Below are 17,922 nucleotides of genomic sequence, written 5' to 3'. Positions count from 1 at the left end.
GTGGATACTTAATTTAACTTTTACATTTAACGTGTTTTTGCAAGTCCCATAATATGACTTTTTCTTGACTAGTAAAGCTTTCTGCCAATTACTGTTCAGCAGCACATGGTAGTCAGCATTTAGCACTCTGTGTAACTTTCAAAATCCTTATGACGTCCAAAATAGCCAATCTTTATGCTGTTTCTTCTTCTGAAGGTAGCTGATCATAACCTTTCTTGTAATTCACTGTAATAGTAGTTATAACTTCTCTTTTACAACTACTTCCATTTTATTTAACTCGTTCCCAGTTATTCACTTTGATTACCTTTGGTGTTATGGTCTTGAGTCCATATAATCTGCAGTTTAAAACCAGTTCAGATCATATTTGAGAGTTGTTCTGCTTGACTCTTTCTAATAAAGTGAACATGATTTTATTAGATTTGTTGCTCCCACTTCCTGAAATCTATTACAAACATATACTGCCCTTCAGTAAAGCAGTTATTCCTTGTGTCATTATTTCCTAACATAATTTTTCCTTTACAATTAATGCAATGCAAAATATTTTTCAAATGCTGCGATTTATGTCTCCTAAGTAGGTAATCCTAATGTGGTGGCAGAGTGGTGTAGTGGGTCGCACTCACGCCTAGCAGTAAAAAGGGTTGCTAGTTTGAATCCCAACCACGACAACCACAACACTACCTGCCTGGAGTTTGCATGTTCTCCCTGTGCAGGTTTCCTCCAGGTACTCTGGTTTCCACCCACACTCAAAAGACATGCTGGTAGGTTAATTGGCTTCTGTCCAAAATTTGCCCCAGTATATGAATGTGACTTGGGGACCTTGGCTTGTGGGATCCTTGAGGGTAGGAACAGATGAAAGTGTGTGATGTATGTGTGGAGGACTGTGTAAATTGACAGTGCTATATGGGTAAATGAATAATATTATAATAGATGAGCATCTTAAGGAGACACAATGTACAGGGATAGGGACAATTGTAGACACACTCGCTCTGGATGGACTGGTGTCTTTATTCAACCTTATGTATGTAACTATATAATTTTTCTATTTAGATAGCGTTTCCCTGGCTGGAGGCTGTGGTTCCTCTAGCCATCCTTTATCACTACAGGATACAGTAGCGACATAGGGGAAAAGGGGAACAATAGTGCCCAGCACCACATACTTTATCTTATATACATGTTGCTGTTAGAAGAGAGTTGGTAAACACAGATGTTAATTAGTTGTCCAAAGTGCTCGATAAATACCCCTGCTCTGGGCTACTTTCACACCTGGAAATGACTCACTGCTGTTTATTTGGTAAAGTTGTAGTGCAATACATCTTACATGCATTACTATTTATTTCTATGGAAAGTGTGTTTTGCTGGAAACTGAACCAGGGATGGAGAAAGCTGAATTTTGAATGCACTGTAAACAGAAGAGGTGTCATTGTAGCCTTACTATTACTTTATCCATACCTCTCAGATTCACTAATATATACCTTAACACTGTGACTGTAAATTAGCTAGGCCCTATTTATTGACCTGCATGAAAGAAGACCTGTCGTACATGGATGCCCTCCCGGCAATTTAGGCCCGTGCTGTAACCGTCTTTCAGCTATAGCGTGGACGGGAAGAGGTTAAAAGTTATTTTTTTTATGTAACACTAAAAATATATAAGTGAATATAATATACCTTCTTATTCCAGCATAAGGAGTATAGTGGTTAATGTTGATTTAGATTGTTTAGTTCCACTTTAAGGGAAAAAGGGAGTTAATTCGGGCCAACTTTTATATAAAAAATTCTTTCTGTTCTCGTTTTAATTGACATCATATGTAAATAGAAGTTTATACCTTTGATTTGCAGATGAATAAAACAGTATGGCCCCTTTCACTCAGGCACCATCCCATCAGCAGAAAATCCATGAACAGATCCCCTACTAAATAGGAACAGGATGGGACGGGGCATCCATGCCCATCCATTTTTTTTTCTCCCGGGTTTACAAATCAGAGCCTTTAGGACCCATGTTGGATCTATGTGTAACCACTGTCACTTCCCCTCGCATTTGGCCTGAATTTCCAGCTGAAATTGCTGTGCACATACGAAAAAGACACACTGGGGTTTGGAGGGGTTCAACCCTTCCTTACCCTATTCAAAACAAAAAAAAAGTGTTAGCTTTAGATTTAGTATACTAGTATACTCTCATTGTTTTATAGAAAACCACTAGTTACACACAATGCTCCCTATAGCACCCTTAAAAATTTACTGGAGCCATATTTGATATTCTTTTCACAAGATCCATTAAATAGGTCAGGTGACTAAGTATGCATGTGTAAAAGAAAAGAATAAAAAACAAATCTTTTAACTTATAAAATCCAGATGAATATTTGTCTTTATTGTCCCTAAGTAAACACCTAGGCAAGGAAAACTCAGACTACTGCCTGGTGGGGCCTGAGGGGCTTTATATAACGGAAGTACCATTTCACATATGCGTGTTCTTTCTGACCCTTACATCTAGAAATAGATTTTGTAAAACCTGCAACAAATATATTCCTTATATGAGTATTGCTCTCAGGTTTACATGGATTTTTGCTTATGGAAGAAAATAGAAATGTTCTGAAATGTGTTCCACATTTTTATATAGCAAGCCATATATGGAGACTTTTTTCATTACCCTGCCACCTGCTCTGTAAAGGCCAGGGATGGAAATCTTTCTGAGTCCCTGTCAACAAGAGGACACATGAAAGGGCATCTGAAGATACCCTAAGACAGGAGATGCGGCAGTAGCTGCTGTGAGCTGAAGCCATGCAAACTCAGTGCTCTCACCTGCTTGTCAATTAAAACTCAACTGCTTCTGAATGACAAACATAAATCTTAGGGGTCATTAACCTAACTGAGATGTTTCTCCATTGCCTGTCACAATATTGTGTGCTGCTGAGAGGCTGTGTAGAGGAGAAAATTATCCAGGACTTAAAAATAGGCCATGTTTTCCTACATTTCCCTGCAATCTTGAATATTAATTTTTTTTTAAGCAAAATGGCCTTTGAATGCTAGTTAGATCGGCATTCATATATGAAAATCCTTATCTTTAATATTATGTGGTTTTACCATAATATCCAAACTACTAGAAGACATTCATTAAACAGAAATTTTAATAAGTTGTCCAAAGTGCCGGATAAATGCCTCTGCTTTGGGCCTCATTTAAATAAATCTACATTTATCAGTTACTGTTGTAAAATTCTCTGGACAATTCTAAAAATATTTATAAATTATGTATAATGGCAGGGAGCAGTAAGGTCTTTAAAATTGAAATGAAATGTTCTTTTAGAATAAATCTGAACTCTGTGACTAGTAAGTCAACTGCTACTATAAATAATCTTTGAGCGATACATTGGCCCTGGCTTTTTCTACCAGTTGGCAATAGTAAATTTATCTACAGCCACTCCCCACAATTAAAGGGTGTATCCAAGGCCAACTGATTACTCAGTTGGCCTTGATTTTTAGCAAGGTCCATCCCCTGAGAAATATAGGCTGGGGCCTCCCTTGCCACTAAAAAATGTTCACTCTATCATCTTCACCTTAAAGGCATAGTTAGCAGTGTGCATGCGCGGGACTTCTGGGAAGATGCTGTGACCAGGAGCTCTGACCCGCTCTGGCCTCACAGAAGCCCCAACCCCAGCAAACAAAAGTGGGACCCTAACAGCTGACCTGCCCGGGCACCAGACACCCTAGAGCACCATGTCGGGAGATCAGCCCAGAAAGAAGGTGAGCCACCAGCTTAGCTTTGGCCAGCTTGCACCGAGCCTTCCAAGATGGTGGCCATAGCTTCTCCACGCGGGGACATGGGAGACACGGAAGCGATTGTGGATTCAATAGCAGATTCAATTGCGGATTCGATAGCGGATTCGATTGTGAATCCCCCTCCAACACACCAGGCAGCAAGCAACCTCCTGGCAACACCTGTGAGTACTCAGCATAACCATGCTGTATCCAACGAGATTCCAACGTAACCTTTGAGCATCTATTGGACAAATCAGCACAGGGAATTGCCCATCTAAAAAGACCCTCCAAACAGGGCCTCCGTATTGCTCGGCTCTTGCATTCTCTAGGCCTGATAAACATGTGGAGGGATTTAAACCCATTAGCTAGAGACTGCACTAATTTCTCTGCCTCACACAGGATGTATGCTAGAATAGACCATGTCTTCATTCCCACCTCAAAGATCCATATAGCAACTGAAGCCTCTATTCATAACGTGCCCTGTCAGACCACTCCATGGTGCTCCTCAAGCTCATAGGGACCCCATCCGCTAAGGGCCCCCATCCATGGCATCTTAATGAACCCCTCTTAAACAACCCGGTACACTGTACAATGCTTGAGTAGGAACTTAGCGAGTACTTCCTCCTTAATGACATAACATTTCTCCAAGCTCTCTTGGGGGGCACATAAAGCAGTAATGAGGGGGAAGAGGATCCAACTAGCCTCACAGTTAAACCGTCAAAGGCAGGTGGACATAACAAACCTAGAGAAAGACTTGAAATCACTTAGCAAGGCACACAAACGCAATCCCACCCCTAACTCCTTATCTAAACTGGAAGCCTCCAGAATAGCCCTAAACTTGGCACTAACTTCCAGTGCAGCTAAACATTTAAGATGGATGAGTGAACACTTTTACCTACAAAATGATAAAATTGGCCCACAACTCACAGCCAAATTATCCCCTAAACATCAAACTTATTCCTTACCCAAAATGAAATCCGGTACTTTGTCTCAAAATCCTAAACGAATTTTGGAGGCTTTCCACTCATTCTATTTCAATCTTTATTCCAAAGACAGCTCTACCTCATTCCATAAATAGGAAAGCTTCCTGGAGGATATTCCCCTCCCTAAACTTAAAGATTCCCATCGCTCAATCTTAGAATCCCCCATCCTGGAAAATGAAGTTAAAAATGTCATTAAAGATCTTTGTAATGGTTTGGCCCCAGGCCCGGGTGGCTTTTTGAACCCATATTACAAAAAGTTTGTGGATGTTCTCTCTCCCTATCTGGTCCAGTTCTTCACTTCCCTCAGCAAAGGTGCACCCAAAACTTGGAAAGGATCCCAGCGAACTGAGCAACTATAGACCAATTTCTTTAATCAGAAATGATCTGAAAATCATGACAAAAATTTTATCAAACCATTTAGCATCTTTTATAGGGTCGTACGTCCAAAAAGACCAGGTAGGCTTTATACCTGGCAGGCAGGGACCGGATCAGATAAGGAGGGCAGTGGATCTTATTTCCCTCATGAAGTCGAGCTGTGATGGGGGGTCTCCACAGAAAGGGTTCCTCCTATCCATAGACTTTCAAAAGGCATTTGACACTGTCTCCTGGCCATACTTATTCACCACACTGAAACGATGGGGTTTCGGTCCTAACTTCCTCAAAACCCTGGAGGCCCTCTATTCCTACCCCAAGGCACAAGTCAGACTTCAAGGGTACTATTCAGCTACCTTCCCTATAGAAAAAGGAATGAGGCAGGGATGCTCCCTTTCCCCACTCCTCTTCGCAATAGCCATCGAAACCCTGGCCATTTCAATAAGACTTTATCCAGATATGCATGGAGTTCAATGTGGACAGTCTTCCCATAAATGCGCACTATTCGTGGATGACATCCTACTTTTTGTGACGTCTCCTCTTATCAGGACCCCCAACATTCTCCAGCTGCTGCACAAATTTGAGCAAGTCTCTGGCCTCCATGTCAACATGGCAAAATCTAAGACCCTTAATATATCGACCCTTCTGAACCTGGTAGACAGACTCAAAAGCTACTTTCCCTTCTCCTGGAGTTACCCCTTTATGCCATACTTGGGCATTCATCTTACGGCCTCTATTGACCTTCTTTCCAAAAATAATTACCCGCTTATGTTCAAGAAACTATCAGCTGACCTTTCCCAATGGTTCTTATATGGGATGTCCTGGGTGGGCAGAGTTAATGCGATCAAGATGACCCTTTTACCGCAAATTCTTTATTTATTCCGCTCCCTCCCTATTCCCGTAACAAAGCTACATATAAACAAATTGCAATCAGCTATCATTCGATTTATGGGGTAAACGGGGATGTCGCCTCTCTACACGCATATTATATAAACCCAGACTAAAAGGGGGGTTAGGCCTACCTAACCTCTGGTTTTATTATCAGGCAGCACAGCTGTCCTAAATTTCTAACATCTATTCTAGAGGAAATAGAAAGAACAGGTTAATACCTCGAAACTACCGAAAGTAGCTGCAACAAAAACCATCAAATATCTCTACGGTGCAAACAAAATAATAAAAACATAAGTTGCACTTAATATGAAAAATCACACATTAAGTGACATGTAATACAATGAGATTTGATAAATAGTGAACATTCACAAAAGTCCATATGCACAAAATAGGTGCAGGAAAAAATTGATTGTGACAAAAGAAGCACAAAATTAAATAAAAAATAAGTCCATTGAGGTAGTAAGTTCCAATATTGTCCACCTTCACCAAAAGAAGAAGAGTGGGAGAAGGAGAGAAATTCTCAGTCTGAGGAGAAGATCCCACTCTGTGTGTGGGAACCCTTACCCGAACCAGTGGACCCCATCAAGAGTGAGGTCGTAAATGCAGGCAAATTATGCCCTCTGTGGGGACTGGTAGATCTCCGGCACCTCCGAAATTCTCCTGTTATGACTGACAGCAACTCGGCGGAGCTCGATGGAACCAGGCACACAAACACTCCAATCTAGGGATGTACACTCGGACCCAAAGCCACGAATGTAAAAAACTATAAAAAAGGACTCCAATAGTGAATTACCGTATAAAACAGAGCCTTTAATGCTTAAAAGGAGCGAGCGGTGAAAACCGCAACAATACAAATAAAAAACAAATAAAAATGGCCGGCAAAGCTTAAAAAACAAACAACTGTGTTCCGGGGTCACGTGGCGTGATGGCGTCAGCGTATAGCACCGCCCCACATGTTTTATAATACTTTACATCTTCCTGGGGCACGGGTGATGCGCTGATCCACCACCTTTATATCAAACAGCTACAACCAAGCCTCATTATCATCTGGGTGCCATGTTGTGACTCACAAGTACTCTGATGCAACGCAAGGAAGAGCCAAACCTCGATCTAATGATCATAGCTGTCACATAACGATACTCATAAAAAATTTAAAAAAATGAGCAGTTTAAAGATAAATATTCAAGCTACTCTACCACGATGCAATCAGGTACACGCCTGTGATTCATCAAATAGAATAAGGTAAAGTATTAAGAATTTCTTCAAAAATTACAAAAATAAAATAAAAAAAAGAAAAAGAAAAAAAAAATCATAATTGTAATTTTAAAACTTGGCGAACATCACATCGAGGTTGTGCTCTCCCAAGATACATGAAAATAATAAAACCAACATATTCATAATATAAACCTCTAATCATTCATATAAAAGCATTTAAAAAAAAGCAAAAACATTAATGACAATCAGGCATTATCAATAAAGGCATTAATCTCTATATCAACGTTCAAACCAAGAGGCCTAAGGCATCTGATTTTATAAATCCAACTCATTTCGAGCAAGGAAATAGCCCACCTCTTAGGTCGCCCTCTCCAAGGTAATTTCAACCTATCAATCCCTACCATTGAAGTACCCTTAGGGTTCTGTTTAAAGTACCTCTAAGTAATGTCTGGATACGGGGTGACCCTTAAAACCTCTCCTAATATTTCCTATGTTTTTATTTACGACCTCGCTCTTGAGGGGGTCCACCGGTTCGGGTAAGGGTTCCCACACACAGAGTGGGATCCTCTCCTCAGACTGAGAATTTCTCTCCTTCTCCCCCTCTTCTTCTTTTGGTGAAGGTGGACAATATTGGAACTTACTACCTCAATAGACGTATTTTTTATTTAATTTTGTGCTTCTTTTGTCACAATCAATTTTTTCCTTCACCTATTTTGTGCATATGGACTTTTGTGAATGTTCACTGTCTATTCTAGAGGCCCTAAACCAGACTGGATAGAGATGGTAAGGCGGGCGGTCCCGAATTTTTACGATAGACTTTTTGATATGGAGCCCTCCCAAGTCATGCCCCCAGATTCTATGCCCAACATTGTCTCACTCAGTAGCACTGTGTGACTCACTATATACACTGAAGAATATAGCATCTGCTTGGCAGCCACTCGCCCGTATCTCCCATAATCCCCAATTCCCCCCAGGGATGGATATCAAGGCCTTTCAGTGGTGGCTGAACAAAGGGTTGTTCCGAATAGGGCACTTCTTCAACTCTAGTGGACCCCTCAAATTAATCTATTACATTAATAAACTGGAAATGCCCCCTTCCGAAAAAAAATTTACCAAATCTCCCATTTCTTAAACTCAATCTGGACTCATAAACCAAATCCTCTAACTGTCACCTCATATGAGCTCTGGTGCTCAAAAGTCATGGACCTGAGGGGGTGCATCTCACTGATGATATACTCAGCCCTGGCTGAACCAATAGAGAAAACATCCTACATGATGAGCTGGGAAAGGGACCTCGAGATTGAATGGGACTTGAACACATGGCACTTCTGCTTTTCTAGATCATTTAAGGGTATTCATAATATCTCCCTAATCGAAGCTAATCTTAAAGTCATGTCTCGCTGGTACCTTGTCCCTTGACAAATTTTACCCGCAGTCTTCCCCCCTCTGCTTCAGAGGTTGTGGACACTTAGGCACTCTATTCCATACCCTTTAGCAGTGCCCTAGAATAAGGGTCTATTGGAACAAAATCTTTAATCTTATCCGCAAAACCACTGGGGTGGCTGTGCACCAAGATCCCTCCATTGCTCTTCCTAATCAAAGCATTCTTAGAATCTCCAAATATTCCCAAGCCCTAATCTTCTTAATACTCTTGGAGGCCAAACTAACAATCACACATGTCTAGAAATCTCCCTCGATTTCTTTCCATTTGGCCAAACAAAAAATATCCTAGATCAAGTCTCAGAAAAAGATCTCCAGCATCATCCTTGACATTTTGGAGAAATTTGAACTGATCTGGGAACCCTGGGCCCAGTATGTCGGAATAACTCTATAACCCCAGCAGGGAGTAGCCTAATCTTGCCCCCCCCCAGGCACCTGCACCATTAGCTCTCCATGTGAGTTCTTCTCTACCCCTCTAACTCTTTTAATGCTCTTCTCCCCTTTTCAAACCTCTTTCCTTCTTTCCACCTTACCTCGCTTCTCTTCTTGTACTAGCCAGACTAAATAGCCTTTACAGGTTAATGATCTGGCTTCATACAGTAACTACAACTTTTGGTTCCTGGTTATGGATCAAAACCCTTGGGGCTGGGATCAGTAGCCACAGGAGGAGGACAGCTGGGCATTAGGACTTTGCTGCACAAACAAGAGGCCAGTGATCCCTGTCTGTAAAGGGCATTTGCTACCGGTCTGACTGAGCCTTTGTCAGATCATCCAAACCTGGGAGTCCTGTGAGTTGCAGTTCTGAAAGCAAGATTTTTGCAGGAGGTAGAGGAGAAGTGTATATACGGACTGTATATAGTTGTGTCCCTGAAGAGTTCTACTGCTTTGATCAAGTGGCCATCCCATAATATCCCTATCCAAGTTTATTCCACTCAATAAAATATAAAAACAAAGCACTGGGCTGTTCCTGTGACTCAAGTGTGCTGTGAAGATGCGGTGTGCCTGGCTGTGCAGGGTGGAGGATCCCTATCGACTTGCGGCTCCTTAGGGCGTGAGCTACACCTCTTTAAATGCTAACAACATCATCATCACAGAGAGGTGCTCCACTTTCCAGCATTAATTGCACACTCTTGGCATACTGTTTACGATTCTCTTCCTTTGAGTGTACTTGGTTGTTCTTGCATCAGCTCTAGCCCTCAGACTGCATTTATAAGTGTAAAGCTTCTTTGCTGCAAATTATATAAAACAGGAAAGTGCTAAGCTGTTAACCATAGTTATAAGAGATGGAAGCTTAATTAAATTGAGGACAAAACGAAATCTGTTTTAGAATGCCCCTGCCAACAAAAGTCATTAAGAACAGGCATTGAAACATAAAGGTCAATGTGAAAGCTCCGAACACATATGCTTTTTGGTCTCTTTTAAAAGGTAAACTCCATCCAAATGTGATATCTTTGTTTTTATGTGGTTGCAAACTGAATTGCATGCTGTCTTTTTATAACTATTGTCGCTTTAGTAGCAAGATATCCTCACCAGAATTCCCAGAACCACCAACTGCTGTGCCCATTGCAATGCAATGAAAGATGTGCATTCCCCTAGTACAGGGATATGCAAGTAGCGGACCTCCAGCTGTTGCAGAACTACAAATCCCAATGAGGCATAGCAAGACTCTGACAGCCACAAGCATGAAACCCAGAGGCAGAGGCATGATGGGACCTGTAGTTTTGCAACAGCTGGAGGTCCGCTAATTGCATATCCCTGCCCTAGTAGATTCTCAGTAAAGTAGAGTGAACAATTAGGGAGGAGAGCTGTGGGATCCCTTCATTGTGGTTTTGGGAGAGGGGTGGAGACAGACTACTGTTTCTTAGACACTTGCCATTGGAGTGTCTCAGAAATGTAAAAACGTAGCGGGTTCAGCTTGGCATGTGAAACAAAAACTGAAATACAATTTTGTGTGGATTTGGTTTTTAAGCCATTAAATGTATGTAAACCCAAAAATCAACTTTTAGTGTATTGCCATTACTGCTATGGGTTTAAAAGTTTTTCTTCTGCTTTTAAAAATGTATATGTATTCTAGCAGCCCTTGCACTTTATTTGCAATGATGAAAATGCTAACCCATTGCCTTACAATACAGACCACATTGTCATCCCACTGTGCACATTCCCAATAAATGGTTTAAAGTCAGAGACATAACTAGAATCTTTAGGGCCCCAGTGCAAGAAACCATAAAGGGCCCCCCAACCCTGGCAGGGGCCCTTTCCTCCGAGTCTGGGGCCCTAAATCTCCATCTCTGCATCCTCAGCTACACAGAATGAATGGACAGGAATAGCTCTGTACAGAGCTTTCCATTTATTCACACACTGAAGCATAGTAAACACAGTTACTTCAGTTATGCTTCAGTTATGAATGGACACAGTGAGTGCGGTATCAATCACTCACTGTGTCCATTCAGAAAAGGAAGGGGCCGGAAGGGGGGAAGGGCACTGTGAAAGAAGGGGGAAGTGTAACAAGAAGGAGGTAGTATGATGAAGGGCAGTGTGACAGGAGGGGGTGGGGTATGACAGGGGTGGTAGTGTGATGGGGAAGCAGTATGATAGGAGGTATTGTGACAGGAGGGTGGCAGTGTAACAAGGGAGCAGTGTGGTGGGGGGCAGTATGATGGGGGACGTGTAAACGGAGGGGACAGTATGACGTTGGTATCGTGACAGGAGGGGGCAGTGTGACAGGTGGGGGAGCAGTGTGACAGGTGGGGGGGCAGTGTGACAGGGGAAGGGTATCTGGGAAGTGTGACAGGAGGTGGGAGTGTAATAAGAGGGGGCACTGTGAAAGGAGGGGGGCAGTGTAGCAAGAAGGGACAGTATGATGAGGGGCAGGGACAGGAGGGGGCAGTATGATGGGGGCAGTGTAATAAGAGGGGGCAGTATGAAAGGAGGATATTGTGACAAAAGGGGGCAGTGTGACACAAGGGTACCTGGGAAGTGTGACAGGAGGGTGACAGCGTGATAAGAAGGGGACATTGTGAAAATAGAGGAGCAGTGTGATAAGAGAAGGGCAGTGTGATGAGGGAGCACTGTTAAAGGAGGGGGCAGTGTAACAAGAAGGGGGCAGTGTGACAGGAGAGGGGTAAGTATGACAGAAGGAGACAGTGTGACAAGGGGGCAGAATGATGGGAGGGCAGTGTGATAGGAGGGGGACAGTATGACAGGGGGGTGTGACGGGGAACAGTGTGACAGGTGGGGGGGAGTGTGATGGGGGGACAGTATGATGTGGGCAGTGTGATAAGAGGGGGCAGTGTGACAGGTGGGGGTGTGTGACAGGTGGGTGGCAGTGTAACAGATGGGGCAGTGTGACAGGTAGGGGCAGTGTGACAGGTGGGGGCAGTGTGACAGGTAGGGGGGCAGTGTTACAGGTGGGAGGGCAGAGTGACAGGTGGGGGGACAGTGTGATAGCTGGGGGGCAGTGTCACAGGTGGGAGGGCAGTGTGACAGGTGGGAGGGCAGTGTGACATTTGGAAGGCAGTGGGACAGGTGGGAGGACAGTGTGACAGGTGGGAGGGCAGTGTGACAGGTGGGGGGACAGTGTGACAGGTGGGGGGACAGTGTGACAGGTGGGAGGGCAGTGTAACAAGTGGGGGGGGCAGTGTGACAGGTGGGAGGGCAGTATGACAGGTGGGAGGGCAGTGTGACAGATGGGAGGGCAGTGTGACAGATGGGAGGGCAGTGTGACAGGTGGGAAGGCAGTGGGACAGGTGGGAGGACAGTGTGACAGGTGGGAGGGCAGTGTGACAGGTGGGGGGGCAGTGTGACAGGTGGGAGGGCAGTGTAACAAGTGGGGGGGGCAGTGTGACAGGTGGGAGGGCAGTATGACAGGTGGGAGGGCAGTGTGACAGATGGGAGGGCAGTGTGACAGGTGGGAGGGCAGTGTGACAGGTGGGAGGGCAGTATGACAGATGGGAGGGCAGTGTGACAGGTGGGAGGGCAGTGTGACAGGTGGGAGAGCAGTATGACAGATAGGAGGGCAGTGTGACAGGCACTTTCCTCCTGCAAGTAAATGCCAGTGACAGGAAAAGTTTGCCAGTAAAAAATATGGCTGCGACGTTCAGCTTGGAACTGCACATGCACAGTTCCGGTCTGGAGCTGGTCAAGTCCACCAGAGTGCCTGCTACAGTGTGTTCGGTGCATGTGATGTCATGGTGCAAGGGAGCTGAGCGAGCAGCCAGAGCCTTGTGTGCGGGTCTACGGGACAGGAGCAAGGCAAGCCAGGAGCAGGACTGTCAGTGCTGTTTGGGCTGGAGTGAACTAAAGGGATCACCTGGCATGGAGACAGACTGTCACTGTGACTCAGGAGGGGGACGTATTGTGTCGGTGAGGTGTCATCATTATCTGTGCTGCTGCACACTGCTGTCAGTGTCACTGTCCCTGAGCTACTTACTTACTATATTGAAAATAAAATAAGAAATATGTTTTTTCCTTATTATCTACCTTAAATCACATTGCTAATTACATATTGTACTTGTTTGTATCCTAAATACTGAAATTTGCACTTAAAACTATAATTTTGTACATTTTGGAAATGCCAGTAAAAAGGTGGCTGTGCCAGTAATTTTTGGGTGTTGTGTCAGTAAATTTCAATCTGGTAGGTTGACAACACTGCTAACAGATTAGTTTAATTGCAAACTACTCAAGGAGACTTTTCTTATCATCTCTTTTTGCCCCAATTGACCACAAAGTCAAAATCCAGTTCACGGCTACATATGCTCCCCTGAATCCCATTGGTTTGCACTCAGCCTTGACAATTGAAGACTCAGCACTGCACTGTGTTAAGCAGAGGGAGTTGTCATGGAAGTAACAGTCTTTTAATACGCTGCAGGGGTGCATCAGGGCAACAAGATAGCCAGGGAATTTAAGTATTGACTCCTACTGTCAGGCAGACTTGTTAAGTCTCCTAGTCCAGGAAAAGTAAAGGTTCACTTTAAAATCATATTTTAATGAGAACACATATTTAATGTTAGTCTTCTGCATCTCAAAGTTACATCCAGGTGTGTTTTACCCCAGTTTGGGACCCCTAATGCCATCAGCTAGCTGATTACAACTAGTTTAGCGTGCAAGAATGCCAGCCTATTTTTCAAGCCTTTTCATTTTAGTTAAAAACACAGGTCTACATCAGTCTATCCTGTCGTTGCCAATTCCCATTTTAAGCTCTAAGGGTTAGTAGAGAAAGAGAACAGAACATAATTGTGAGTTGGCCATTTAACTGCTATTCAAATGTTGATAAGTTGTGATCTTTTTGTGGGTAGTAATCATGGGCTCAGTGTTTTGTAAGCCAGGAAACCAGAGAGGGGCAGAAAAACAAGACCTTGGCATTTTAAAGTCTCCTGCAGGCACAGGTGACGCTTGCATTATACCGCTAATGCCAGCTTTGGCAGCGAGGACACCACCTTCCTGCCCTGTCCCTATTGTTGACGGCTGTCTGGAAACCAATCACTCTAATTATTTTTGTCAATGGTGGCAGCTGAGACAAAAGGACCTCAGAGTTAACCCCTTCTTTGGAAGGAGTTTGTCTTTATGAAAGATTTGCTACATGAAAAACATTGATTGAAATGTAGCAAATAATAGTCTAGCAATTTCTGCAGCTGTTTTGCTTCTTGTTATGTTTTTTCTTGCAATTTAGCTGGTAACTTTTTTGTTTTTTTCATTTTCAAATGTCATTGTCAGAAATCCAACTGTTTACGTGATGGTACATTAGGAAATGTTTATAGAATACATTTGGGATGTCATAGTAACTGATAGTTCTGCCTATTATTTTTTATATGTATTTTGTTTTCTTTTTTAAATTTACTTTCTGGTTTGTTCACTGTAGATTTTTTATTAGGCTGCTGGGGTGTTTTATATTGCCCTTAAATTGCTGTATTGTTAACATACTGTTTTTGCATAGTGTTTTTAGCATTACTCTCCCATTTTTTCTCTGTGTGTTTACATACTCTTTATGTTAATATGTGTTCATTCTTTTTCATGCTTATTTACAGGTGTAGAGGACCCCGTATAAAGGACTGCATTGGAATCATAGACAGGTAAGGGCTTTGAATGATTCTCCTTTTTGTCTTTATTCTTGAAGGTGGTTTCACATAACTTTCCCCTGGTTAAAATTCCCAATATAATACTGGAGAGGGGATCAGGCCATTATGACTACACAAGGACTAATTATGAGTGTTTGCCTCCATCCACTGGGTGATTCTTACCTTTGCTCTGATAACAGAGCACGCTATTTGGCTAGGCATTCGAGAAATCTCACTGTTTATGGTCAGCTTGCGTACCATAGGGAGAGGCATCTGTTAAAGCCCAAATCCAGACTTTTTTTTATAGTTATATTGATAATATTACTTCTAGCCCCTTTCTGTTTTACTGATAAAGTGTTTTGGTGCAGTCTTTGTTCCCACTGGAGACATTTGCCTTGGCTACGTGTCTAAAATGAAGTTAAGTCTGCCCAGTGGGGACTCATACTACAAAGGAAAAATTATTAATCCTGCCAGAAATCCAATAAGCTCAAAAAACGTTCTGTTCCTGGGCTGAACTGTATTTCCTAGCAGTGTTTTCAACTCTACTTAGCTAAGCCCTGAACTACAAAACACCTGCCCACCACAGCAGCCTGTTGTGACAATGCTGCTCCTCCATACTGTAGCTACAGTACAATCATTAAATTCTGTCACCCTAAGACAGGAAGTGTATAAGTGGCAGTGTCCCTAGGTCAGCATATCTAAGAACTGGTAAATTGCATTAGATTACATTTATTTATTAAAGGAGAAGTATAACCAAAGCTTTTTTAGCTATACTTCTCCTATGGATCACAGGATAGCAGTTCGTTCTGCACTCCTGTGACCCGTGAGCCGCTGAGAGCCGGACCCTCCACCCCCCTCCACAGCCCAGCGCTCCAGAGAGCCCTGGAGGGGCAGAACAGAGAGATGGTGACTGACAGTCACGGCTCTCTGCTCAGAGCGGAGGGGAATAACTGAGTGATCAGCAGTGTTTGATCGCTCAGTTCTCGGGGTAGTGCTGGCAAGGGACAACTGCAGCTGGGATCGGTGCTGCAACCATCTAGGTAAGTATGATTTTTTTATTTTTCTGAATTTCTACACTTCTCTTTTAATTTTAGCTACAATTTAAACATTTTTAAACTAAGTAAAAAAAATAATCTTTGCTTTAAAAATAGACATTTCAAAGTGATTGACTTAGTTTTAATGAAAAGATTGTGAGTGTCTTATGGGATAAACAATCCCTGTTTGAAAAGGTTTGGACCTCCTGGCTCTCTTACCTGCAGGTAGCAGACACTTAGGCAGGTCATATATGGTGCAAATTACTTTCCTGCAACCATGATTTCCCCATCAACACAGACAGTGCTGAGAGGGGAATCCTTCCTGCTGAGCAATTATCTGCTCCCGGCGGGTGGGCCGGGGGTGGGCGGTGGAGGCCATGCCCGCCAGGAGAAGACAGTGATTATCGCTAGCGGCTATAGCAGCCTCTAGCGATTATCGTAAAAGAATCTGACAGGCTGGTTGTAACCAAGTTGATCAATCAATCAACTGGATACATTCAGCCTGCCCATTAACAGTTCAAATCTCAGCAGGTTACTGCTGAAATTCGAACTGTGTATGGCCGGCCTTAGAGGTGGCACTTGAATGATAGCCTGATGAACTCCTGGACAGATGTACCATGGATACCTTACTTTCTTGCTTTCTTTTCTTTTCCACCCCCTTCTTAGCCTGTATTATATTCTCTCCACTCTTAATGCATTTACAGTACTGTTGTCAGACTGCTAGGTCACTGTCTAGCCTCTATATGTAACAAGATATCTTAAAGAAAATAATAGTCACCACTCCTACTGTATACCGAACTCCGACAATTATGGCAATTCATTACTGTGCTTGATATTGTTACTTTATATTGTTTTCCGTTCTTACTTGAAAATGGAATAAATGTCAGCATTGAATATGGGATTCAATCATGACACAAAATTCACAGAGCATTCTGGGTTTCGTTAAGAAGAAGCACAGTTATAGCTCTCACCTTTCTGAATGTCTCTTTCTATCTGATAGTCTATAAGGAGCTAGAGAAAGCATGGAAAAATGGACAATCATCAAAGACCCGGAAAACTTTCAGAAAAATTACCTTTTAGTGTTTAGATTTATTATAAAAATAAATAAAAAAGGCAGTACAGCGCATACAAAATCCTAAATAAAACAATCAATAATTGTCCATATAAAGATTAGATCCAATTAAAATCCAGCAATTTCTCCAGTGATAATTGTGACATGCAATAGCTTGTTGAGTGACTGTAGTGAAATGAACCTCCACCTTCGGTAGCACAAGCCGCTCACCTCTACAGATGGACCCCTGAATATATCAGTCAGGTCAAATCAGCAGTTCCCTCACAGGGATAAAGGCAGGGGATGGTGTATGCAGATCCCGGTCAGGTTTCAGCAACAGAAACTCTTGCAGTCATAACATGTAAAAATATATAAAGGAGATCTTCACCTTGTAAATTTTTCCAGAAATCCTTTAAAACTGTAAATGCAGGGCTGGCTTTTCCTCCACAATGCCCTCCACCTATTGTACTGACCCACACCTATTGTGGGTCAGTACAATAGGAGGAGGGCATTGTGGAGGAAAAGCCAGCCCTGCATTTACAGTTTTAAAGGATTTCTGGAAAAATTTACAAGGTGAAGATCTCCTTTATATATTTTTACATGTTATGACTGCAAGAGTTTCTGTTGCTGAAACCTGACCGGGATCTGCATACACCATCCCCTGCCTTTATCCCTGTGAGGGAACTGCTGATTTGACCTGACTGATATATTCAGGGGTCCATCTGTAGAGGTGAGCGGCTTGTGCTACCGAAGGTGGAGGTTCATTTCACTACAGTCACTCAACAAGCTATTGCATGTCACGATTATCACTGGAGAAATTGCTGGATTTTAATTGGATCTAATCTTTATATGGACAATTATTGATTGTTTTATTTAGGATTTTGTATGCGCTGTACTGCCTTTTTTATTTATGTCTTTTTGGGATTTTATATATTTTTCCCCCAGTACTATAGCTGCTTAAAGTTAGGTTGCACGGTTTGCGCTGGTCGACTCTGTTTGTATTTATTATAAAAATATACTATAATTTATTTAGTTTGATCTAAAAAAAAGTAAAAAATGTTTTATTAATTGTTAGGTGGTAAGGGGTCAATAATACATATTTATAATTTCCAACTAGTAGGTAGATCTCTGAA

At 42.6% G+C, this 17,922-nt stretch overlaps 1 protein-coding gene across 2 annotated transcripts in view; it reads left to right on the top strand.

Moving 5' to 3' along the window:
* ERBB4 (erb-b2 receptor tyrosine kinase 4) overlaps nt 1-17,922 on the top strand; it is a 1,370,802-nt gene that overhangs the window by 1,054,006 nt on the left and 298,874 nt on the right. For both annotated transcript variants that reach the window (XM_073633560.1, XM_073633559.1), the window contains exon 16: nt 14,675-14,719. In XM_073633560.1, the coding sequence (XP_073489661.1) occupies nt 14,675-14,719 (45 nt within the window). The remainder of the gene's footprint in view (nt 1-14,674; nt 14,720-17,922) is intronic.

The sequence above is a fragment of the Aquarana catesbeiana genome, linkage group LG06 (genome assembly GCF_042186555.1).
Source record: "Aquarana catesbeiana isolate 2022-GZ linkage group LG06, ASM4218655v1, whole genome shotgun sequence".
Taxonomy (NCBI): domain Eukaryota; kingdom Metazoa; phylum Chordata; class Amphibia; order Anura; family Ranidae; genus Aquarana; species Aquarana catesbeiana.
This window is presented reverse-complemented; position numbering and strand designations above follow the sequence as displayed.